This window comes from Pinus tabuliformis, chromosome 7 (assembly GCF_031772625.1).
Source record: "Pinus tabuliformis cultivar Carrire ecotype Pingquan chromosome 7, CPIR1, whole genome shotgun sequence".
NCBI classification, from domain to species: domain Eukaryota; kingdom Viridiplantae; phylum Streptophyta; class Pinopsida; order Pinales; family Pinaceae; genus Pinus; species Pinus tabuliformis.
The window spans coordinates 149,952,835-149,977,639 of record NC_142293.1 but is presented as its reverse complement, the minus strand read 5'-3'; the positions used below and the strand labels follow the sequence as shown (position 1 = coordinate 149,977,639).

General features: G+C 39.1%; 1 protein-coding gene across 1 annotated transcript in view; it reads right to left on the bottom strand.

Moving 5' to 3' along the window:
- Window positions 1-683: 683 nt before the first annotated feature.
- The window catches only part of LOC149246300 (cathepsin B-like protease 3), a 52,313-nt gene continuing 28,191 nt past the window's right edge, over window positions 684-24,805 (bottom strand). The window contains exons 2-11 of the mRNA XM_089457861.1: window positions 3,831-3,881; window positions 3,649-3,729; window positions 3,394-3,550; window positions 3,161-3,165; window positions 2,970-3,044; window positions 2,724-2,849; window positions 2,336-2,554; window positions 1,568-1,678; window positions 1,418-1,453; window positions 684-1,187 (exon numbers count right to left, since the gene is read on the bottom strand). Of these exons, the coding sequence (XP_089313987.1) occupies window positions 1,056-1,187; window positions 1,418-1,453; window positions 1,568-1,678; window positions 2,336-2,554; window positions 2,724-2,849; window positions 2,970-3,044; window positions 3,161-3,165; window positions 3,394-3,550; window positions 3,649-3,729; window positions 3,831-3,881 (993 nt within the window). The 3' untranslated portion in view covers window positions 684-1,055. The remainder of the gene's footprint in view (window positions 1,188-1,417; window positions 1,454-1,567; window positions 1,679-2,335; window positions 2,555-2,723; window positions 2,850-2,969; window positions 3,045-3,160; window positions 3,166-3,393; window positions 3,551-3,648; window positions 3,730-3,830; window positions 3,882-24,805) is intronic.

Here is a 24,805-nt window from a genome sequence, read left to right as displayed (position 1 = left end):
AATATTGGCATTACAGTCAGCTTTTTACTGCCATGTCTTTTTAACATATTTACAAGGAAAAAAATACTCAAACTGATGGATTTTCCAAAGCACTGGCTCTAACTCCAGGTAGATGACAAATGTAGGACTAAGTTGGACAAGTTCATGGCTTCACACAGCCTTCAACCTTTTAGTTGGGATCTCTGCTTATTATGTTCTGTTTTTATATCAATTTCAAGTTTCAACTACTCTACACGTCATAGCTTTTGAACTATCATCTAAAGTTGGTGATTATCTTTCTATTTTTCTATCAGTTTCAAGTTTTCACTACTCTACAGGTCATAGCTTTTCAACTATCATGTAAAGTTAACGGTATACAGGTTTTTATAAAATCTGGAAGGAGCAATGATTTGTTTCTATGCCAATTCACAACTTAAGGAAATTATAAAGTATCCTTTAAAAAATGTTAATGGAGAAATCAGGATGACAAGATCATATACAACATATGCCTTTGAGAGACTTTTAACAACGCTATTAAAAATCTATTGAATTGATTTTCATTATTTATATTAATAGAATTAAAATATATATATATTAATTTATTGTTTTTGTACTTATCATCATTCTAAATATAAAATTTGAAAATTTAGAAATGAAGATAAATAATCCATTAAAATTAACAAAATTTCCGGACTCAGGACTCGTACATAAAATATATCACTCTTTTTTCTTATTCAGAGAACCATTTAAGGGTGCAGCATTTTGTGTTAGCAAAGAAACATAACTACCACCTTGTCCAAAAGAAATGAAGACTATAATACAAGACCCAACCATTGTAGTCCTAGCAAAGGCCAAATAGCAAACACAACTTGTTCCCAGTATGAAAATTAACATCCAAGCAAATATAAATGTTACAGATAATTTACGTCCTTCAGTTTTATCTTGCTCATCAGATTCCTTTAACAAGCAAAAGACCACAAGTACCTTGATATCAGCACTACCAAATATATTTACAGCGTCTTTTGTACAAATAAAATTACTAACTTATTGCAGTTGCAGATCTGTAAAATGGAAGACTACGAAGATGCATAGCCTTCAGTGCCAGCTGCAGGAACACTTACTAAATTCTTCGTTGAAGGCATGCCTGCGACCACATCTTCTTCTATGCTACATTCATTAGAACCCCTAACAATTTTAAAATAACCATCCTGTCAACACAAGCGAAACGCAATTCTATCAGTCATTGCTCCACAAAACTCTAATTGTTTTCTAGTACAAACATAAAAGGTTAATTGTACTCAAATCTATTCCATAATTCTCTAATCAAATTCTCTGGAAGTAGAGATCTTCATGAAAAAAATGTGCAGTTAATGGGTTAAAACTCGTTCAACCATATCAGAAAACGGAAGTGGAGCTGGCTGAAAATACAGAAACATACCTCACCCCATGCTGTATTCCATGAGTTTGCCACCAGCTGTACAAGTCAATTCAAACAAAAAAATGGGCAAAAGTGCAAACAAACAAACATGAATTGGAACGAGTACGTTAAATAAGCATACATTGATAGATTGTGAAAGATATTCCTTACCCAATAATCAGTTCCATTCTCAGTTCCCCAACCAATCAGCTTCACAGCATGTCCTCCCAGGTAGTCACCCTTGATGTACTTGTAAACACCGGACTTGTAATGAGCGAAGTCCTGGATATACATGCCATCATCAAGCACTCTATCTCAGAAATTGTATATTTAAGAATCACTAAAAATAAACCATAGGAGTTGTTGATTTCTAGCAAAGAGAATATTATCGCCCAAGTATGAAGGTAAAATACAGATATCAAGCGAAATTATTAACAGTGTTTCACAAGGAGGCGACCCCAGGGTCGGGTGCACGCACCCGGGACAGGGGACGTCTAGGCGTGCATTTCTCCACGCACCCATTTTGGGGAGTCGTCAGCCTGTGTGCTAGCAAATGTCATTTCGTAGATTATTAATGCGCAGAATAGCTTTGTAATGGTTTCTAGCCTTTTAGTTGTAATAGTGAAGGGCTGTGGTATGCCTTGCTGGCATGAAATATTGGTTATTTTAATTTTTTGTTATTTCCATGGTATTGTTGTGCACTCTCAGAGGCAGCCTGTAGCTGCATCACTTTTTAATGGTTTGTCGACAATTTACTTTTCACTGTGCTCGGGTCAACCCAGTGTTGATAAATCCTTATGTAGTCAGATATGAACCTATATCTATCATTTTGCAAATCAGAATTTTGGAGGGTGCAACTCTTCTCAATAACTACAACATAAACAAAAGAATAGAGCACACACACATCAGTAAATGACTCGTGAGAAGCTAATTTCTCACCTCGTAAACTTGGAAATCAACCTCCACCGGGCCATTTGTATAGACCTCCGCCATGATATCATATGGCTTGGAGTTAATTCTGTAAGCAGTTGCGCTAAAGCGTTTGGAATTGCCCCAGTCTTGGTTTTCATCTTTGCATTGCTTCACACACTGGGGAGTTGGATATAAAGGCTCGCAGCCTGGATGTTGGCAACCGGCTTCATCAAAGTAGGGGTCACACTACAAATTGACACAAAATTATTAGTCACTAGCCTACTCTAAATTCAGTGAAACACAGAATTCATAACAAGCTGGTGACATGCTGCTTATTAACTGAACACTACACTTGGAATGCCCTAAATGGCCTCTAATTAAAATTATAGCTAATGATAAAAGGGGCCTCTTAGACCTCGGCAGTTACAACACCAGTACTGATGAAGTATTGCCATGCGGATAATGGATAACCACCATCACAGCCGTCCCCACACCGGAATCCACAACATGCCACCAGGTCATTTTCGGAGAGAGTAACGTTCTGAAATGGCATAATAAGGCAAAAGAAAACAGAATAACTAGTGAGCTGGATACACGGCCAGAAATCGATAAAAGATAAAACGCCATAGTCGAAACATGTTTGATATTTATGGAGGCCTACCACTTCATAGTGAATGCAAAACCTATCAGAAAGTGCTTCCACTGCACCAAATGCCCAGCAAGAACCACAGTGCCCCTGTCCAAGATAACACCACTTAGTTATCCACGGTCTGCCAGAGGGTAAATTTCAAAATGATGTTTATAACAAAGAATTACTATGCACAGAAATGGAAGCAAATAGCCTGCATTTACCTGATCTGCTCTCAAGGGGAACAACATCATACCAATGGCCGACATTGGCACATTCCACAAAGATATGGAAAAATAAATAAAAAGAGAACAAGTTAGAATCCTTAGTCATCTCCATTTATGATAAATTTAAAGTATATCATGAAGGAATAGAAATAAGTATTTAATTCTTTTCGAACGAGATTAAAGAAGCAAATTACAAGTCTACTGAAGAGATTACAACGAAGGGTACGGACCTAGGATGGTTCGAACAGAAGTACACTGCGGCCAAGCTTTTCGTGAATCGAATTCCTTTGGCAAGTCCAAACCTTTCGGATAAGTTCTGAGTGGAACACTTTCTAATAATTTCCTGGGGGTAGGAAGTACTCCTAGGAGACGCTTAAATTGTCCTACCTTTAAAAACAGGGAATTTAAAAGTCAATAAAAGTTCTACTTATTTTTTCCTGGGGTTATAAATAAGATTGCACACCACCTGGTACTAGCGCACTTACTGTGTGATTGGAAAACCGAGGATTCATGCCAGCCTTCCATCCAGCATTTGGATGCCTGTTAATTTCTTCTACCATGGGTTCCTGCAATTAGAAGAAGCTTAGTGAATCTTTCCTTCATATCATCATTTTTAAACAACAGGGCAATATTCTTGATGGAATTGAATCTTGATGACCAAAGATACCTTGAGGATTCCATCTTGGCTCTGTGTGAGAAAGGACTCCGGCAGAGATGCCTGTAATATTCAAAAAACACTTGCTTTAGCAATTTTACCAGAAGGAATTACAGATTTGTTGTGACCCCAGATTTCTATAATCAGTTTATAACCACGTATGATGCTTAAATCTTGTAAATTAAAAGGCAATAAAAATCTGTGCGCGAATATTTGAAAAAATGAAAAACACAACAATCTCATGACAAAGATTTCTACAAGACTCTTGAGCCTCTCTGAGTATTAAAGATAAAATCAAATCGTAGCCATAGTCTACTGTTAGACCATATCTGGTACAAATAAATGCAGATTAAAACTGGAAAAAAAGAATAGTTTCCCATTATTTATATTTGAGGTAAAGAGGCACAAAGACCATCAGCATGGATAAGAGAAAGGAAACTGACAGCATGAGAAGATAAAAGGGTGCCTTACCCACTTAAGTTTATAAAATGGGGTGGTGCTATGTAATGTCCCTTTCTATTCCATAGTAGTAGAAGGGAGAAGAGGGGATCAGCTGGTTTAATTCCTAATTGACATTATAATTGAAGGATAGCATTTTAATAATATTGCATAATTAAATAGGAGGATGGTAAAAATGAAGTGATCCATGGTATTTCTAGCCACATGGTATTAAGGAGGAAATTATTACAAAAAGAAAGAAGGGAGATCCAGGAAAATATGAGTTGATGATTTGAGAATTGAACTTGGAATTCAAATAGCCTACTTTGTGAGGGGAAACCCTTGTGTAGAGCCCAGTTTTGGCAGTGTAACTATCCACCCTAGCTGGTGTTGATTAGTTTCGGTGGTGAAACATCCACCCTGGCTAGCATGAAAGGGGAATCATTTCAGGTTTTCCATTGGCAATTAACAGAACAAGGAGGATCAAATCGAAGCAGTTTCGAGGAGTCCGGAGAAACTAAATTGCAGCAACTCGTATCACCAGAAAGGGCCGAATTCTACAGGTTAAGCCGCATCTTTGAGGAGGGCCAAATTATCCTGAATAGAGGTCGAATTGTTTTGGGTCCGAGGAAGTCAAATTAAGGAGGCCAAATTGCATTATAACCAGCCAAAGGAGTGCAAGAATCATGGAGACCAAAATTGCACCCATAAATTCAGGCATTGAATTGAGAAAGCTGAATTGGAACAAACTCAGTTTGCCAGTGAAATTGTGCCAGTGTTTCAAACTGAAAATCTTCCAAGGGTGGGCCAAATTATTTTCCAATGGCCAATCTACCAGGTTTGCCAAAGGAATTCATATAAACCTTGGTATTTTTAATAAAAATTGGTTGGGTTTTTGGCTTTGGCAGTTTCTACAAAAATTTTGTGAATTTATGGTTCCACAATTTATTGTTGGAATTTATAAAAATAATTGGCAAAATTATTTCTGGCAAATTTTTAAGTAATTTGGTAGGAAAATTATAAATTAATCAAAAAGGATATTTCAGTGGTATCAAAGTTGGTGCTCCTGTCAGCGTGAGGGTTTGTATCAATTTATGAAACCAAAACACAGGGAGTTCGTGACATACAAGAAAAAGAAGAAAGGAAAGGAATTTCCCTATCCAGAATCAAAGAAGTAAGAATGGAGGATCGAGAAGATCAACTGTGGGGAAGCATCATGCATGCCTTGAGCAATTTAGCCAGGGGACAACAAGAGTTGGTACAAACGATGGCCAAAGGGCAGCAAGATTTAGTGCAAGGTCTCAATCAGACAATAGCGAGCATCCAAGAAAACTAGCCCAACTTCAATGGTAGCAGTACAGGAGGCTCGAACAGACAGCCAGGAGGGTCAAGTAATCGGGAAGGACATCATGTATAAACTAGTAATAATTCCAGTCTTGTCCCTCCACCATCAAGCAAATTCACGCCTAGACCTTTTTTATCGAAATTTTTGAAGAAACAAGCAGATAATCAAGGCCAACCAAGGCGAGATGAGGATTTTTTTGACTATCTGAGGTAATACAAGAGTTGTCACGCAGCTATTTCTCTTCACAACTACTACACGATCAAGTATTGGAACAAGACCAAGGATTACAATGGACGAATGCAAAATTATGAGATCCCTAAAAAGGTGGGGAAAATAACTATTTCTTCCTTTGATAGCACATCTAGTTGCACAACTCGGCCCTGGGTCCAGAACTTGGATACTTATTTCCAACTTAACCCAATGGAAGAATCAGAGGCTATACAATACGCTACCTTACATTTGGAGTGTGACGCACGCTAATGTTGGTATCATAGATTGACCATTTTGGGTCACTCCAGTATCACTTCCTACTTGGAAAATACAAAGAGGTTGATTAAGCAATTTGACAACAAATATCCCAAACTTCATTTTAGGGGCTTGCACAACTGCGGCAAACGAGTACTCCAGACGCCTATATTTTAGAATTTCAGAAGTTGGAAGTGATGGTTACAGATATATCTGGGAGGAGGTTGGTAATGTTGTTCCTGGAAGGTTTGTTTGAGCCATTACGAGGTTGGGTCAAAGCATTCAACCCAAACACCCTGTAGGATGCCATAAGCCCGAACCAAAGACATGGAGGACGCAATTCCAAAAAGGGCTCCAATAAAATTTACTCCTTCCCATAAATACAAAGAGGATAAACCGTGGCAGGGTAAGGGCAAAGTGGAGGACACTAGGGACAAATTAAGGAGGAAAAAACTTTGCTTCAGCTGCAAGGAACCATGGGTATCAAGACATAGATGCATGGGGAAAGGTAAGGTCCACTATATAGAGGTGCTATCTGACAGTGAAGAAGAGAAGGAATTAGAGGTCATGCCGGATAGTGAGCATAGCAGTGGTGATGAGGAACCACTGCAGACGTTGACAAAGGGACTACTATAGCCCAACTTTCTTGTGTTCCGAAGTATAACACTTTCAAAGTTAGAGAGGGGTTGTGCAAGCCCAATGAGTCATTGTCCTTATCAATGGGGGTTCCACCCACAATTTCGTAGATGAAACTTGGTTAGCCAAAGGTATCTGACTACAAAATAGTTCAAGGGATTTGATGTTGAAGTGGCAGGTGGTGGTCTCCTGGTGTGTACAAGGAGGATCTCATAGATGGGGCTCAAGATGGGGAATTATTCCCTTACTGCCAATTTCTATGTGGTTGACTTATCCGACACCAATCTGGGATTGGGGATCTAGTGGCTTATTTCCATAGGGAGACATTAAAAGGACTACTGAACCATGTAGATCTAGTCATCACAATTGATGGACAGAGAATAATATTGTGGGGAATGACCAATGGTGCCCCAAGGGTTGTCTCAACCACCACGATGGAGGCCATTTTTTGACATGGAGACATATCATGGGTAGCGGAATGCATGGTGACATTGTTATTTTTTGTAGTATTGGATGTGTTCTAGCCTTGAAATTTTGTGGAGAGGCTAGAATACATGAGATCTCTAAAACCCAAAAATCGTTTCAAGAAATTCCGCCTAGAAATGACTTAATTAGATTATTAACCAATTTTTAAATATTTCCTAAGTCTAAACTTAGGGAATATGGTTAATTAATCAGAATTAATTAAGTCAAGGTGAAAATTGAAACTCACATGGATCGACTTCAAGATGATCCTAGCCATCGATTAATATATAATCTTGGCCGTTGGAGTCCCAACAGAGGATTATAGGAAGAAGTCGATGGACACTTGGAGAATACACTTGAGCAGTTCGATTTCATGAGCAGATCAATTTCCTGTGTAGTAGCAGTCAGTTATCGAAGAGAGAGCTAGTGAGATCGAAGCAATGAGAGAGGGGCAAAGACAGTGAAGCCGGAAAAAGGTTTCCAGATCCGATGAGTGCATTTGTAAAGAGGCAGGAGAGCCACAGAGAGGTTGACATTGGGGCAGCGCACAAGCCTCTAGAGGCAGTTTCGATTCTGCTGGGGAAAGACGAGTTTCAGTGCCCGAAGCTAGACAGAGGTTCTGGAGGCTAGGAGAGACATTTTCCCAGACAACAGCAGACCAGACAACTTGAGGAGAAGTTGGTTCGAACTGAGTGCAGAAGGGACTGCGCTAGTGTGACGCAGTAGTTGCGCAGAGCCAGTTTGGACGACTCACCTGGAGCTGAGGTCAAAGCCCGGATTTGCCTACTAAGTGAGGAAATTTCCTCACTAGATCTTTTCCCTGTATTTCTCTGTAGGATTGCCAGTTTCAACACCCAATTGTACTCAGATTATTTCACTGCTGCTTAATATTAAAACCCTCAACTGCTGCATCGGTTTTCCCAAGTTGGATTTTTTCAGGGACATTTGTCCAAAAATAATTGTGTTATTTTATGTGTGTGCTAGCATTTCTTCCGGCGTTTATTCTTCCGCAATTTTATTTGTGAAGGTTGCAGTGTGATTTATTCAATATTTGTTGTAGCAAATAGTAAATAAATTGTTAAATTAAATTAACAATTAGGAGAATAATTTCCAATTGCTGCAATAGGATTCCAGTTTGGAATTTTCACATCGCATCAGAGCACAATTGATCAATCGGAGAGCTCAAAGTCGAAGAGAGAAGGAATTTCGCTACTCATTGTGGGCAGCAGATCGAAATTTCCAAGGGCAGCGTAGTCACTTTGCCGAGAGACCGAGTTACTTGAGGAGATTCAATTTTACTGAGTGGGGCAGAAAAATTTGATCTCTCCAGATCGAGTGATTCCAGAGGCAAAGGGAGCGACTCAATATTTTCGTGGAGCAAATCTCTAGCTGGACGCAATGGTTTTGCAGCAGTTTGCTAGAGCAGCGCCAGCACCGTGTGGAAGGAAGAATAGCACACACTGAGGGAATATTTTCCTCAGGGAATTTCTAGTCTCAAGAAGTTCAATTTTTCCTTCAGATCAGCAGTCGTTGTAAGCAGATTTTCTCAATCCAGAGGGAGTGTGAATAGCTGAGCAGATGGAAAAGAGGAGATTTTCGACATTTGTTGAGATGGCCACTGTTGGGCTTCGTGATCAGGACAGGTTGGTTGGAGCTTCCAACTATGTCATCTAGAAGGCAAGGATGTCCTTCCTTCTGAATAAGTTTGGCTTGAAGATGTATATAGATGCAGTGGTAGCAGTTCCCCAAGACGCAGATCAACTAGACTACAGAAAGGAAATGGCACAGGCGAAGAGCTTGATCCTAGATGGTGTCTGGGATCATGTTGTTTCTCAAATGGATGGCAAAGATACTTCCAAAGAAATGTGGGATACTCTCTCCACGCTATACCAGGGTACTTCCGCGCAACGGAAGATATACTTAGAGGGGAAGTTGAGATACATTAGGATGCAAAAGGGGGGAGGCATAGACCCCTTCCTCACCAGGATTCAGGAGGTCTGGGACCAGTTGTCACCTGTTGGGGCAGCGCCTCAACGCTCAGAACTAGTGTGATTGGCACTTAACAATGTCTCCGAGGAGTGGCAGGTATTCGTCCAAAGTATCTTGGGCCGACATACCTTGCCAAGGTGGAACAAGATGCGAGTTGATTTGCAACAGGAGGAGTTGAGACGAGCTCTATTAAAGAGCTCCATCAGTTGCAACAGCAGCGGATCGAAGAAGGTGAAGGAGGAGGAGAATGTAGCCCTCGCATCGAAGGGTCCCAGTGAAGGACAAGGGGAGCAGAGAAAGAAGAAGGACTTGTCAAAGGTCAAGTGCTTCAAGTGTGGTGAGCTCAGTCACTACAGTACCCAGTGTCCTCTCAGGAAGTAGGACAAGGAGGAGAAGCAAGACCAGCAGGCAGCATCAGCAGAGATGGATAGGCTTTCCTCCAGGGTAGAGGAAGACTATGCCATGTTTGTTGACATACCTCCAAGAGTAAGGTGGGGAGATTTGGTGTTGTAGCCCCAGAGTGCTACAGATGGGCAGGGTCCTTAGGGTTCCACCTCATGGATCAGTGCCTTGATACGAGGGCCCACAATTTTTCAGTGAAGAGATGGATTAGTGAGAGTAGATGCAGACAGAAGCCAAAGTGAGATGCAGAGACTAGTAGCAGTCGGATGCTAGGGAGTGTAGTGCAGAGTTGGTAGAACTTTAGAAGTGCAGTTGGCACAGTGCAGAGTTAGCTGCAGCGCAAATTCCTCAGTGACAGTGCAGATACTAGCAATAGTCAGAGACTCGAGAGACAAATGCATCATACAGATCACAGTTGATTCAGTATTTAGGATGGTTCTCAGTTGCAGTTGTTGCAATTGCAGCAGCAACAGATGAGAGGGAGTTGCAGTGTAGATGCAGTGTTGGCAGCAGTTCAACCGGGTCAGTTGCAACACAGATGCAACGTATATCAAAGTTGCGCAATGGTTGGTGGGCAGATGCCCAGACATGAATAGCGTGACAAGAGATGATGCAGAGATAGGGTACTGCTACAGGGTGAGCAGTAGCACAAGAACACATTCCTCGCTAAGAGGGAGTGTTAGTTTTTGTAGCATCGGATGTGTTCTAGCCTTGAAATTTTGTGAAGAGGATAGAATACATGAGATCTCCAAAACCCAGAAATTGTTTCTAGAAATTCCACCTAGAAATGACTTAATTAGATTATTAACCAATTTTTAAATATTTCCTAAGTCTAAACTTAGGGAATATGGTTAATTGATCAGAATTAATTAAGTCAAGGTGAGAATGATCTAGAAACTCACACAGATCGACTTCAAGATGATCCTAGCCATCGATTAAGATCTAATCTTGGTCGTTGGAGTCCCAACAAAGGATTATAAGAACAAATCGAAGGGCACTTGGAGAATACACTTGAGTAGTTCGATTTCATGAGCAGATCGATTTCCTATGTAGTCAATTACCGAAGAGACAGCTAGTGAGATCGAAGCAGTGAGAGAGGGGCAGAGACAGTGAAGCCGGAGGAAGGTTTCCAAATCAGGTGAGTGCATTTGCAGAGAGGCAGAAGAGCCACAGAAAGGCTGACGTTGGGGCAGTGCAGTAGCCTCTAGAGGCAGTTTCAATTCTGCTGGGGAAAGACGAGTTTCAGTGCCAGAAGTTGGACAGACATTTCGGAGGCCAGGAGAGACATTTTCCTAGATAGCAGCAGACCAGACGGCTTGAGGAGAAGCTGGTTCAAATTGAGTGCAGAAGGGATTGCGCTAGTGTGACATAGTAGTTGCGCAGAGCCAGTTTGGATGGCTCCCCTGGAGCTGAGGTCAGAACCCAGATTTGTATGTGGAGTGAGGAAATTTTCTCACTAGATTTTTTACCAGTATTTCTCTATAGGATTTCCAGTTTTGGAATCCAATTATACTCAAGATAATTTCACTGTTGCTTAATACTAAAACCTTTAGTTGTTGCACCAGTTTTCCCAAGTTGGGTTTTTCCGGAGACATTTGTCCAAAAATAACTATGCTATTTTATGTGTGTGCGCTAGCATTTTTTCTAGCGTTTATTCTTCCACGATTTTATTTGTGTAGGTTGCAGTGTGATTTATTCAATATTTGTTGTAGCAAACAATAAATAAATTGTTAAATTAAATTAACAATGAGGAGAATAATTTCCAGCTGCTGCAATAGGATTCCAATTTGGAATTGTCACAAACAGTACAGAAAACTCCAAATGGCAACAGGTGTTACCTAGAGGATATCCAAGCATTATTAAGCAAGCATCATAAGGTATTTGGATAAATTCCACCAAAAGACCTCCTAACAAGGGATTTGAACACACTGTAGAACTAGAGGAAGGTGTGAAACTAGTTATAACAACCCCTTACAGGCATCCCAAGAGATTTGAGGAAGAGATTGAGAAGACTATCAAGGAGTTATTGGATATGGGGCACATAAGGCCTAGCTCGAGCCCATTCGCTTCTTCAATCATGTTGGTCAAAAAGAAGGATGGGTCTCTAAGGATCTGTATCGACTATAGGGCCCTAAACAAGACGACATTCAAGAACATGTACCCGATACCCCAAATTGAGACCTACTAGATGGAATACACAGGGTTGTTTATTTCTCCAAGATTGATTTATGATCGAGATATCACCAGATCAGGGTACGTGAGCAAGATGTGCATAAGACTACTTTTAGATATGTCATTATGGACATTATGAATTCTTGGTCATGTCGTTCAATTTAACCAACGCACCTGCAACCTTCCAGTCATGCATGAACCATATTTTCAGAAAGTAGCTACAGAAATTTCTATTAGCATTTTTCGATGATCTCCTCATATATAGCAAGTCCTGGGAGCACCTTAAACACTTAGATGAAGAGTTGAACATACAGGAGGAACAATCCATTTTCGCTAAGGAGACCAAATGTGAGTTTGGAATGAAGGAGATTCTATACTCAGGACATATTATCAGTGCGCATGGAGTACAAGTGCACCAAGAAAAGATTTAGGCTATATACTTGATTGGCCAATGCCCAGGAGCATCATGAAGCTACGAGATTTATGGGCATATGCAGCTACTATAGAAGATTTGTCAGAGGATATTCACAGATGGTGGCAGCCTTAACAAATTTAACCAAAAAGGGAGCTTTCAGATGGACTAAGGAGGCACAGTGGGCTTTTGAGAGGTGCAAGGAGGTGATGAGCACTTGCCCAATCCTAGCTCTTCCTGACTTCTCTCACCCCTTTGTACTGGAATGTGATGCATCAAGGGAAGGCATAGGGGTCGTGTTAGAGCAAGATAAGCACCCAATAGCTTTCGAGAGCCAAAAGCTACGGAAGCTAGAGAGACTTTATTCCATCTATGATAATACAATGTTTGCCAACATGCATACATTGGTCAAATTTAGACAATATTTGGTGGGTGGAAAGTTCATGGTCAAAACCGACCACAACAATTTGAGGTACTACTTACTTAGAGCAAAAGAATCTGAACGAGAAGCAGCAAAAATGGATTAGTAAGATGCAAGCCTATGATTTTGACATTGAATATGTCAAGGGGAAAAATAATGTGGTAGCGGGTTCCCTCTCAAGAAAACCAACACCTTGTTCACATATGGTAGTCGCTATTAATTGGAAGGCACTATTGCTAGTAGAGTACTCCAAAAATAAATTTGCATGTGAGTTGATGGATGGAATGATCCAAGATGATAGGTATAGGGTAGTAAATGGCATCATTCTCTACAAATGCAGGATTTATATAGTCCCTAAGTCAAGGGTCAAAGAAAAAATCATGAAGGCTTCCCACGATTCACCTTTAGCAGGTCATCAGTGATATTTCAAAACATATCGACAGGTCAATGATAGGTTCTCTTGTAAGGGCTTCAAAGATAATATACGGAGGCACGTGACGGAATCTACTACTTGTCAGCAATACAAGGCGAAACATACTCATCCTGCAGGATTGTTACAACCATTAACCATCCCAAATAAAAGATGGGAAAGTATTTCCATGGACTTCATTATAGGCTTACAACAGTAAAAGGCAAATATTGCATCCCGGTGATAGTTGACAAATTGGCTAAGTTTGCACACTTCATGGCCATCCCATCAAACTGCATAGTGGGGTAAGTAGCAGAATTTATTTTCAGAGAAATTTTTAGGTTACATGGAGTACCCACACATATTGTGAGTGACAAGGATAATTGATTTCTCAATGCCTTCTAGCAAATATTATTTAGAATGGAACGGATAGAGTTGACCTTGAGCACTAGTTATCATCCACAGATAGATGGCCAGACATAAATCGTAAACAAATGGGTACAAGGTTATTTGCGGAATTATGTGGTGGGTCAACAAAAGACATGGATTTGGTGGTTGCACCTGGGGGAGTGCTGCTACAACACTACTCATCATATGTCCATCGGTATCACACCATTCCAAGAATTATATGGGTATGACACTCCATTCATTGAGATAGATTTCGGGGACAGCTGGGTGCAAAAGGCCAAGGATTGATTGCAAGAGAGCTAAGACATTCTTTCAGTCCTTAAAGAAAACTTGCAAAATGCATAGAATTAGCAAAAGATGTGAGCAAACCGCAACAGGATCGAGCGCAGTTTCCAAGAGGGTGATTTAGTTTACCTGCGCTTGCAACCATACAGAAAATCCTCTCTAACAAGGAGCGGAGCAAAAAAGTTGACGCCTCGTTTTTATGGACCCTATAGACTCAAGTCATATGTACGATTGGGGAGGTGGCTTATAAGATAGAGCCTAGAACTACTTAAGGAGAGCAGGATCCACAATGTGTTTCACCTTACACGGGGACATGGGACACGCAGGACATGCAAATAAGAGAGTCTGACACAGGACATGAAGACCCCCTAGAACAAGACATGTAGGACATGTTATATATATATATATATATATATATATATATATATATATATATATAAAAAATATTATAGATACATCATATATGATATTACACAAAATCTCATGATGATACAAATTCAATCATACATGCACATCATGACATTATGCATATGTTTCATCAATGATACAAGTTTACAACTAGCACTTACTGGTACATCAATGACGATAAATTGGCATTGCACAAACACAATAAATTAACCATAAACTTTAGTTTTCTCATTAAGTCATCAAAATCAAAATGTATTACATAAGAACCGAGTCTTGAGGACTCCTAACTAGGAATGCCAATGGAAAATAGCAAATACAAAACACGATAGGCACTAGAACTCGGAATTGTATAACACAAAGGAAGAATCTAATAGGCTACTCCCAGAAAGCTCTATGTTATGACTATAGCTCATCAACATCAAAATCGACATCAATCCCACCACTGCTCTCTTCTACATCCTCCTCCTTTGTATCCAAAGTAACCTTTGCATCTCTTGGTGTGGAGGATGACCCCTCAAGAGTATCACCATCATTAAAAATGACAAGCTCTAGCATTGGATCATTAAGATCCAAGTTGGCCAATGCCAACTCAACGTTTTTGTCCAAACCCATATCATCAAGAAACGCATCGCACATCTTTGTCTTTCCCTTCAACCACTCCTCCCGTTCCCTGTAAATAAGACGAAGGTTGATGTGCACATATACCATTGTCTCTTCCATAGAATGCTCAAGTATGATCTTCTTCAAACTATATGGATTCTCATATGTGCTCTGATTCCTCTCGCAATAAGAAGATGAAGTAACCTAAGAGGGGAGCCTCATGGCTAACTGCTGTTGAGGAAGGCATGTTGCCCCATGAGTTTCCCACCAAGAATAAGGCTTCTTAGCCCCCCTGCCTCTAATCATGTCATAGCCTACAAATCACCCAGTGCCAGTGGAAAACCATGTAAAGGCATCCTCCACCTCATCAAGGGATACTCCATCCTATAATATTTGTCATAATGCATCCTTCCTCCCCCGTAAATCTCACCATCCATGTGAGGAAGGAATCTGCATGAAGTTCCCCATTCAACCACTCATGGTTGTAGTATTTTGGATTCAATGAGTGAGCCAAGCAATGCAAAGGTGCACAATCCTTGTCCCACATGCTGACAAGAATATCTTGTATGGAGGTGAAGAAGGCCTTTATTGATGTCTCATACTCAGGGCACTCCCTTCAAAAAATAATTGTGCTCACAGTCTCAATCATGGAATCCCATCCCTCATAAACCTCTCCTAGGATGGGTTGGTTTGTATCCCCAAATCGTAACAAAGCAATGAAAGGGTTCATCACCTTAATAGTACGATCTACCCTTTTCCACCAAGCATCATCTAACACTGTGTCCTTGACTCTTTTTGAGGTCGCTTGATTTGTCTTTCTCCAAAAAGACCAAAACTCTGAAATAATTTTGGCCTCAAGAGCAATCTTGAGCTCCCTCAACATCTTAGTATGATGAATGCAAAGGCAAACTATGTATCTACAATCTTCAACAATGACAGATGTGTTTACTCATTGTAGTTTGTGAGGGCATTGGTATGATTTTGTACAAAATTGTGGATATGTCATGCATCCTCAATAAGATTTCCAATCCAAGGCACATCAGAAGCAATAGATTTATTTGCTAAATTCAAGGAATGGACAATGCAAGGTATCCAAAATACTTGTGGATATTTAACTTCCACAATCATGCCAACAACCTTCATTGTTTGTAATGATTTGCACACAAGAATCAACACCTACATCTTCAATAACTTTAACGAACAACTCACCCATATATTGTGCATCCTTGTATTTTCCAAGAGCATCCACTGCTTTCAGGAAAACTGGTCCATTCAAGGAAGACATCATGAAGTTGATGAGTGGATGGCACGCTGCATTTGTCCATCCATCTAAAATAATACTAACCCCGAATGTTGGACATGCTGATTTATTAGGCTCAAGCATTTTATCCACCTCCTTCTTTGCCTTAGTCAACAATGTGGTTCTAAGCCTCTTTGACCCAGGAGGCATATACCTCAATGGAGCCCCTTGAGTTAGAGCTCGGCACATCTCAATAAATAAAGGTGATTGTGCAACATTAAATGATCTAAAGTTGAGATAGAAAAAGAAGGCAACGGTGATATCAATGTCTTCTCGCCTCTCTCGCTAAAATATCTTGTCCATTGGACCAAGTTCCCTCCTTTTTGTTGCTTGACCTGCACCCCCACCAAAACTCCCAAATGGATAATTGCTTTTCTTCAAGAATGTAAGGGGATCCTCCTTCTTGTTTTTCTTAGATGATGCAACCACATTTCCACACCAACATTGGCCTCTCTTTCTAATTCTTTCCTCTTATAGATGCAGTCACTCTAAACATGCTACAATTCCACAAGTGGTATGCCCAACAAATGCGCTTTCACACGAAAATGGGTGCTCTTGAATTGAGTGTTGCAAAAGTTGCATGTACAATGAGCATTGCTTCCCCCTTTAACTTGTTGTTTGAACCTTGATCTCTTGTAACATACTTCCACAAGGGATATTTACTTTCTTGACCCTGTTGTCTTGCTAAATTGATGTTTCTCTCAACATTTGAAGTTGTTGTTGCAGCCCCACTTCCAACAGATGGAACACTAGTAGACCCTGATGAAATTAACAGACGAGGGGCATTACTAATAGGGACATTCCTCCCCTTCTTTTTCCCCTTCCCTGTTGCGCTTGATTGAGCCATGACTGCTGTAAAAATAAAGAAAAATGCACTACTATAAGGTTATGCATGTTGTTGAAGAATGTAACTAGTGTCAATCTTCATAATTGTATTTGAGTCATAATGAAATGTATCTGTCAAAAGAAAAAAAGAAAAAAAAGAAAAATTATATAGTGGTTTCGACCTATTTGGGAGCCAGAAACCACTATATAAATACATCAACTCAACCTCATTTGTAGCACAAGGCAAGAAGTTCGATCTGCAGTAGATGGAGAAGAAAAAGAAGAGCAAAATTCCCAAGAAGTAGAGGAAAACCTTAACGAAGAAGAGGACACTTGTCAAGCAAGAAGAAGCTAAAATTCTCTCTTTTGACTCACACGTGTGAAATTTTGAAGCTGCTGGGGAGGCGAAATTTCAGATCTACAGTAAGGCCAAAACTCTGGAAGTTGGGGGCCGAAATTATTTGTAGTTGGGTTGAAGCTAGTTGACAAGAAGAGACTACTGAAGTTTGCATAATCACCTTGGAAGGCTGACTTGGTGAAGTGAGAAGGTCTTTTGGTCTAGTCAAAGGTCTTGGTTTGTCTCAATTTGATTAGACTCTACTAGTGGAAGAGTTTGACTAGGTTTTCCCCTTCAAAGGGGTTTTTAGCCCTCACTGAGTGCCTACTTTTGGTGCAATTGATTTTCATGCTTTTGATTTGATGACTGCTTGATGAGAAGAAGACAAAGGAGAACATAAAGAAAGTTAATAAGAATACAAGAATATCACAAGTAATTGTCAACATAAGAAAATATTTCTGTCTTTCTAATTTTCTAAAATGGTATCAGAGCTAAGGTGAAGGAGTAAATAAAAGGCAGCTTGAAGATTTGTTGAAGGGGAAAAAGAAAATCACAAGGAGAAGGACCATATAAAGAAGAAGAAAACCTACTATCCATATCAAGTAAAGGAGACATTGTAAAATCTATGGCAACTTCAATGAAGTTTGAAAACAAGCTAGAAGGAGCCTCCAATTATAGAGCATGGAAGAAGTGAATAGATCTCATCCTAGTAAAACACAAAGTATTGGATTTTGTACTAAGAAAAGTCAAAGAACCAGCAAATGATGCAGGAAAAGAAAAGTACAAGGAAACTAACATTTTGGCCATGAATCTAATTATAGATGGAGTGAAGGACAATCTAATTCTCTACATATCCAACATAGATACTGCACAGGGGATGTATGAAGCTCTCTCCAAACTATTTACCATCAAGAACATTGCTCAAATAGCTAGTCTCAAGAATGAACTAAGAACAATAAATATGATGAAAGATCACACTGTATCTTCCTATTTTGTAAGGATCTCTCAAATAAGAGATGAACTCCAAGCCATTGATGAAGCTAAACCAGAAAAAGAGCTTTTGATTGTTGCACTATTAGGTCTACCAAAATCATGGAGCTATTTGCATCAAGTATTAGTAGTTGGAAAGACACACCATCCTTTGAACAAATGTAGAATGCATGCAGTCAAGAAGAAGCTCGCATCTCTTTAGTAAGTAACAAGAAGGAAGAAGGAGAAGACAACACTTCAAATGCCTACTCTACTCATCACAAGAAGAAGGGAGTGTACAAGAAGTTTAAAGGACCAAAGTAGAAGGATGACCTAACCAAAATTGATAGTTACAATTGTCAAAAGATGGGGGACTACAAGAACCAATGTCCAAAGAATCCAAGGAACAAGAAGAGAGAAAGAGAACATGCAACAATTGCTAAAGAAGCCCCACCTAAGAAGAACAAGATTGAAGAATCCGAAGTCAAAGACTTATACTATCAAGTCTTCTCTTACATATCCTTCTAAGTCTACTATTTTAAAGTTTTGTAAAGTTTTTTTTTATGTTTTGATTTATAGAATTCATAGATCTAATATGTCTCGTTAGAAATTCTTGAATTGTTTTTGGTAAGTTGTAGGTATCCCTCAGAAAGATTAGATTAAGAGGGAGCCTTCACATTTGTACCAACAGATATGTATATTGTTCTTTGTTTCCTCTTTCATGGTTTCTCCCTCATATCAAGATTTGTATGTATTGCATACTCATAATCCTTTCATTGTATTTTCCTTGATAGGAAGGGTTATGGAGAAAAACTTCAAAGGAAGGCTTGAATCATGAAAAAAACTCTTCAAAGAAAATGATGTCCTATAAGGTTTGTTAAAGAACAACTCAAGGTATGTCTTAAGACTACATAATTTGTTGCAAGATTTTCTTCATACAAAAGGTATGATCATTCTCATTTGAAATTTGCTTTATATTACTCTTTTATGTCTAGGGTTTTGAATCAAAAAGATTCTTGTTTAGGTGATTAATCTTTAGATTGAATCTACCCTTATCACTCTATCTCTTGTTGTTTGCTCATTTTGGTGAAACCCTAACCTTTAGGGTTCACTGTAAAACCCTAGCCTTTCAATGCTTAGGATATGTTAATGGTGAAACATTAGTCCACTTAGGGTTTGTTGATAAAGTTTGGATCTCATAATGAAATCCTACTCTTTTGATGTTTAGGGTTTTGGTAATGTTATGGTAAAACCCTAGCCCTTTTAGGGTTTGATGAATTAGGGTTTAGGGTTTATGAACAAAACCCTTGTAATAGTTAAAGTAAGGTCCTAGGAATGAAACCCTAAGTGTTTGTGCTACTGTATGATTTCCTAGCCTGATTAAATTTGTTGTATATCTAATTTTGGAATTTGATCTAAGGGTTTACGACAAAACCCTAGTAGAGATTGATATTCTAGGGCATGATAATGAAACCCTAGAAGTATAATGTTTTCACTATGATTAGAATGCTAACTTGATTATTGATATGATTTAGTTTTGATGATGAAATCTAGGGTTTGTGACGAAACCCTAGTAAATGTTGTTGCAAGAAGTCTAATAGATGTAACTCTTGATTAATTATAAAACCTAACTAGGTTTAGGTCTTGAATGTCTAAAATATGATTTATTATGCTCCTATTATAATGACATGCTAACCCTATATTGATAAAGTTGACTTCATGCTCTTGTACATATATATTTGTGTTTGGTTGTACTTGTTATTGAAGGTTTACAGGTACATAGTCTTCAAGATGATGAAGATGCTTACCTCATATTTGATGATAATTTGATGATGATGTTGAGCATGATGGAAAGAGGGAGCTGTGAGAACCTCGATGACATTAAAGTTCGATAGATGATCTTGTTGCCATGTGAAGGAATGATGAAGTTTTGGAAGGTCTAAATTCTCCAATGAATTGTTGATGCAAAAAGGAAGAGCCTGTGTGACTGGAAGAATAAGATAGTTGATGGACTTGTCCCCTAGTTACTTGGATAAAGGAAAGTGTATATCTCCCTAGTTGAGAGGGAGCTTGAAGAGAAGTGAATGACTTGATGAAAAGGCCATGAGGATGTTTGAAATCGGAGAATAGTTGAAGCAATACTAATGGTTATTCGTGATTGATAAAGTTGTGAACAAGACTTGGATGTTTTTGGAAGAAGTGTTGAGGTTGAGTTTGGTGCAGCTAGAAAAGTTGAAGTAAAGCTTACGACTACATGTGTTTGATATGATGATGACCTAAGCAGCATCAATGTATTTGAAGATCCCAAAGGTTTGTGTTAACTTGTATATATATTTGAAAGTTTATTGCTAATTGGGATTGTGATTGTATAGGTTAATCTCTCCATAAAAAAGATTGAACATTTTGAAGCATGTTGGAACTAATGGACATATCTGATTTAGATTATAAGGAGAGATGAAGCTTCTTGGGGCGACAAGACGCTTGGGAGGACATCTGGCCAACCTATGATGATGTCTAGATCCCGAAGTAGGGAGGGTGGCGTTGGTCTTGGAGCTCTGACCTTGGATACGCACCTAGATCCCTAGGTTGGTGTTAGAGCTAAAGCTTGATGGTACCTAGAGTGGTTAAAGTTTGGAACACACCTTAGTCCCACCTGATTAGATACATTGGTCAAGTATCTAATCTATGGCACCGCGTGTGTTGTGACTCTTCATAGAGCACATCATTTTGAGATCTTCCATGTACCTCCCGAGTTAATTATGAATACCTCCCTAGTTAAGAGGGAGTGTTGAGGAATGTAACTAGTGTCGATCTTCAAAATTGTATTTGAGTCATAATGAAATGTATTTGTCAAAAGAAAGAAAAGAAAAATTATTTATTAGCATGGGTTTCATGCTTTATTATTTTATTTCTAGGTCAAAGCCTCCATTGTAGGCTTCTAGGGTTTATGTCAAGAGTCCTTGTCCATGTCATCATGTAATAGACCCTTCTTGGGCTTTATCTATCAAGAAAGAAATATATTTTGATGTAAATTGAGTCATTTAGGCCGCCTCCACCAAGTCGGCTTATTTGGGAGAAAGAAACCACTATACAAAGACAGCAACTCGACCTCATTTGGAGCACAAGACAAGAAGTTCGATCTGCAGTGATGGAGAAGAAAAAGAAGAGTGAAATTCCCAAGATGAAGAAGAAAACTCTAATGAAGAAGAAGGAGACACTTGTCAAGCAAGAAGAAGTTGAAATTCTCTCTCTTTTGACTCACATGTGCAAAATTATGAAGTTGTTAGGGGGCCAAAATTTCAGATCTACAATAGGGCTGAAATTCTAGAAGCTGGGGGCCGAAATTTTATGTTGTAGCTGGATTGAAGCTAGTTGACAAGAAGAGACTATTGAAGTTTGCATAATCATCTTGGATGGTTGACTTGGTGAAGTGAGGAACGTCTTTTGGTCTAGTCAAAGGACTTGGTTTGTCTCAATTTGATTTGAATCTACCAGTGGAAGAGTTTGACTGGGTTTTCCCCTTCGTAGGAGTTTTTAGCCTGGCTGAGTGCCAACTTCTAGTGTCATTGATCTTCATGCTTTTGATTTGATGATTGCTTGATGAGAAGATAAAGAAGAACATAAAGAATGCTAATGAGAATACAAGAATATTTCAAGTAATTGTCAACATAAGAAAATATTTTTGTCTTTCTGATTTTATAACACATGTAAACAAAATGGACAGGTAGACGATTGTAGCAAAACTCTGGAAAAAAATGCAATGGAAATCCACTTACCTGTAGCTTGAATCACCTCCAAAACACACCTATCTCCTTTGTTGGTCGCTCCCACGGTCCCACAGTACCCAAACAGCGAATGCAAATGGACAAATGTGGCCCAATTCTGGCTTTTATCAAACCTGTGGGTCGCTTTTTGGTGGACACGTGCCCGAAAATCACAACTCCTCCTAGGCACAATTTACAAATCAGGTTCCTTGTGGGCACAAATCCCCAAACTCTAACACACATCAAATGAGAATCTAACACATGTCACCAGCGAATCGTGTCCAACATGATGGATTTGCAACACGTTTGGGGGGGGGGAGAATCCAGTGACTTAGTTCCACGCATCGTGCCTCAAGAAGGTGTTAGGGCAGTAGATCACAGCTTCCACAGAATTACTCCAATGGACGAGGAAGAGGAACTCATTTTAACCCCTGAGGAAATTTTGGATACTAGGGAAAAGAGAATAAGGAGAAAATCATCAAGGAGTTCCTAGTCCATTGGAAAGGCTTGTGAATAGAAAGTGCCACATGGGAAGGAGAACAAGTGTTGCAACATCCCAGCTTGCAATTGCTTGAGGACAAGCAATTTTGAGAAGAGAGGACTGTAATGTCCCTTTTCAAGCCATAATAGTAGTAGGGAGTGACTTAGTAGCCTATTCTGATTCCCATAGGCTATAGTTGGAGAAGAGGGGATCAATCGATTTTATTGCTTGATGACATTATAATTAAAAGGTAGCATTTTAATAATATTAAATAATTAAATAGGAGGATGGTAAAAATAAAGTGACCCATGGTATTTCCAACCACCCATGGTATTCTGAGAGGAGGAGATGATTACAAAAAAGGGGTGCTAAAGGAAAATATGAGTTGATGATTTGAGAATTGAACTTGTGGCTCGAGTAGCTTACGTTGTGAGGAGAAACCCTTACGTAGAGCCCAGTTTCGGTGGTGGAACTATCCACCCAAGATGGTGGCAATTAGTTTCGGTGGTGTAACATCCACTCTAGCTAGTCTGCAGGGGGTACCATTTCAAGTTCTCCACTGGCATTTAATAAAGCATGGAGGAACAAATTGCACCAGTTTCTAGGAGTTTGGAGAAATTAAATTGCAGCAACTTGCATCACCAAGAAGTGTTGAATTCTACAGGGTAAGTCGCATCTTTGAGTAGGGTCGAATTATCGTGAATAGAGGCAAATTGTTCTAGATCTAAGGAACCCAAATTAAGGAGGGTGAATTGCATTATAATTAGCTAGATTGCAAGAATCGTGGAGACCAAAATTGCACCTAGAAATTCAGGCATTGATTTGAGAAAGCAGAATTGAAACAAGCCAAGTTTGGAAATGAAATTGTGACTAGGGTTTCAAGATAGAAAATTATCCAAAAAATATAGTGGATATTCCACTGGACAGTTCATCCCAACAGATCTAATAATATTATGCTTAAAATATGAAATTCTACACTATTACAGTTTTATTAAATTTCTAGATCTATAGATTTTACTATCAATAGTGCATGCATGTGAATAGAAATTATGCAGGAAATAGAGAATGGCAAAATAAAAACTCACACACACATAAAACACAATATTTTATCTAGGAAAACCCTTTTAGGAGAAAAACCCAGCTAGAAGGTCAGGTCGCTCCGCTCTCTTTCTCTGTCTAGAAATATGGTTACAAGTACAATGAAGTATGGCTTGTGGCTCGTGGGCTACTACAATGCACAAATCCTTTCTGTGTGCTCTACCTCCTATCCCTCTTGGCTATTTTTGCTCAACTATGCAACAAATGCACTCGAAAGAATGGAAAATCCATTTTCCTCCTAGTGGCTCAGTTATAACATAGCCATATAGCCTACAAGTGGTTAGGTTTGACTACCTCAACTCTTAACCAAAGTTACAATATGGACTCTTCTAAAGTCTTTTACATCATAATCACGTGGCTTGACCCTTTTCTATGAATAATGGGGGCTGAAGCAACATCCTCTCGAACCATGGTGATGAAAACAAGAAGGTCAACTTCTAAGTGGCATAACTTTCGCGTACAGACTCTGATTGATGTGCTTCTTGAGTCGTTGGAAAGATCTTTGTGTGTAGAATAGCATAACAAGATGTTACACTAAAGCAGAAAATTTTACCCCCAAAAAACGTTGTTTAATGCCTCAAAACACTCCTAGAAGGTTTCAGACTCCGTCTTGCCAAACTGGGTCCCACTGGTAAAAATAGTTCCGTGAGTTGATTCTTCCATTTTTTCCACTCTGAATGCATCAAAATGGATGAAAAACAGTATAATGATCCAATCCAGATCAAAAAATATTCTAGGAATGGGCCGAATTATTTTCTAGTGGCCAATCTACCAAGTTTTTCCAAAGAAATTCATGTAAATATTCCTCGGTATTTTTAATAAAAATTGGTTGGGTTTTTAGCTTTTACATTTTCTACAAAATTTTGTGAATTTATGGTTCCCCAATTTATTGTTGGTATTTATAAAAGTTTTCAGCAAAATTATTTCTGCAATTTCTGAAACAATTTTTAGTAGGAAAATTATAAATTAATTAAAAGGGATATTTTAGGCTAAGGTGTTTGTGCTGATGAAATAGTTTTCATGTCAACCGCGGCAAACCCAAAGAAGAAAGCATCAAATGCCTCAATCCAAAAAAGAAATAAAAAAATGTTTCAGTTAACTATTGGAATTTGGAAATTGCACTTACTTTAAAACATTGAAAATCAATTAAAGCGTCCACACTGCGTCAAGGCCACAAGATATACTATGATAATTTAATTTACTAACATTGAAAACATTTACAATGTCAGCACTAGGTCATGGCCACAAAATCTTAAGGATGCATCTTAGGATGCTTTGTTAGGTCCCTATAATACTAGAGTAGCCCCCGTATTGTTATTGTTGTGCTCCATAGAAGCTCGTTATTGTTATTGTTGTGG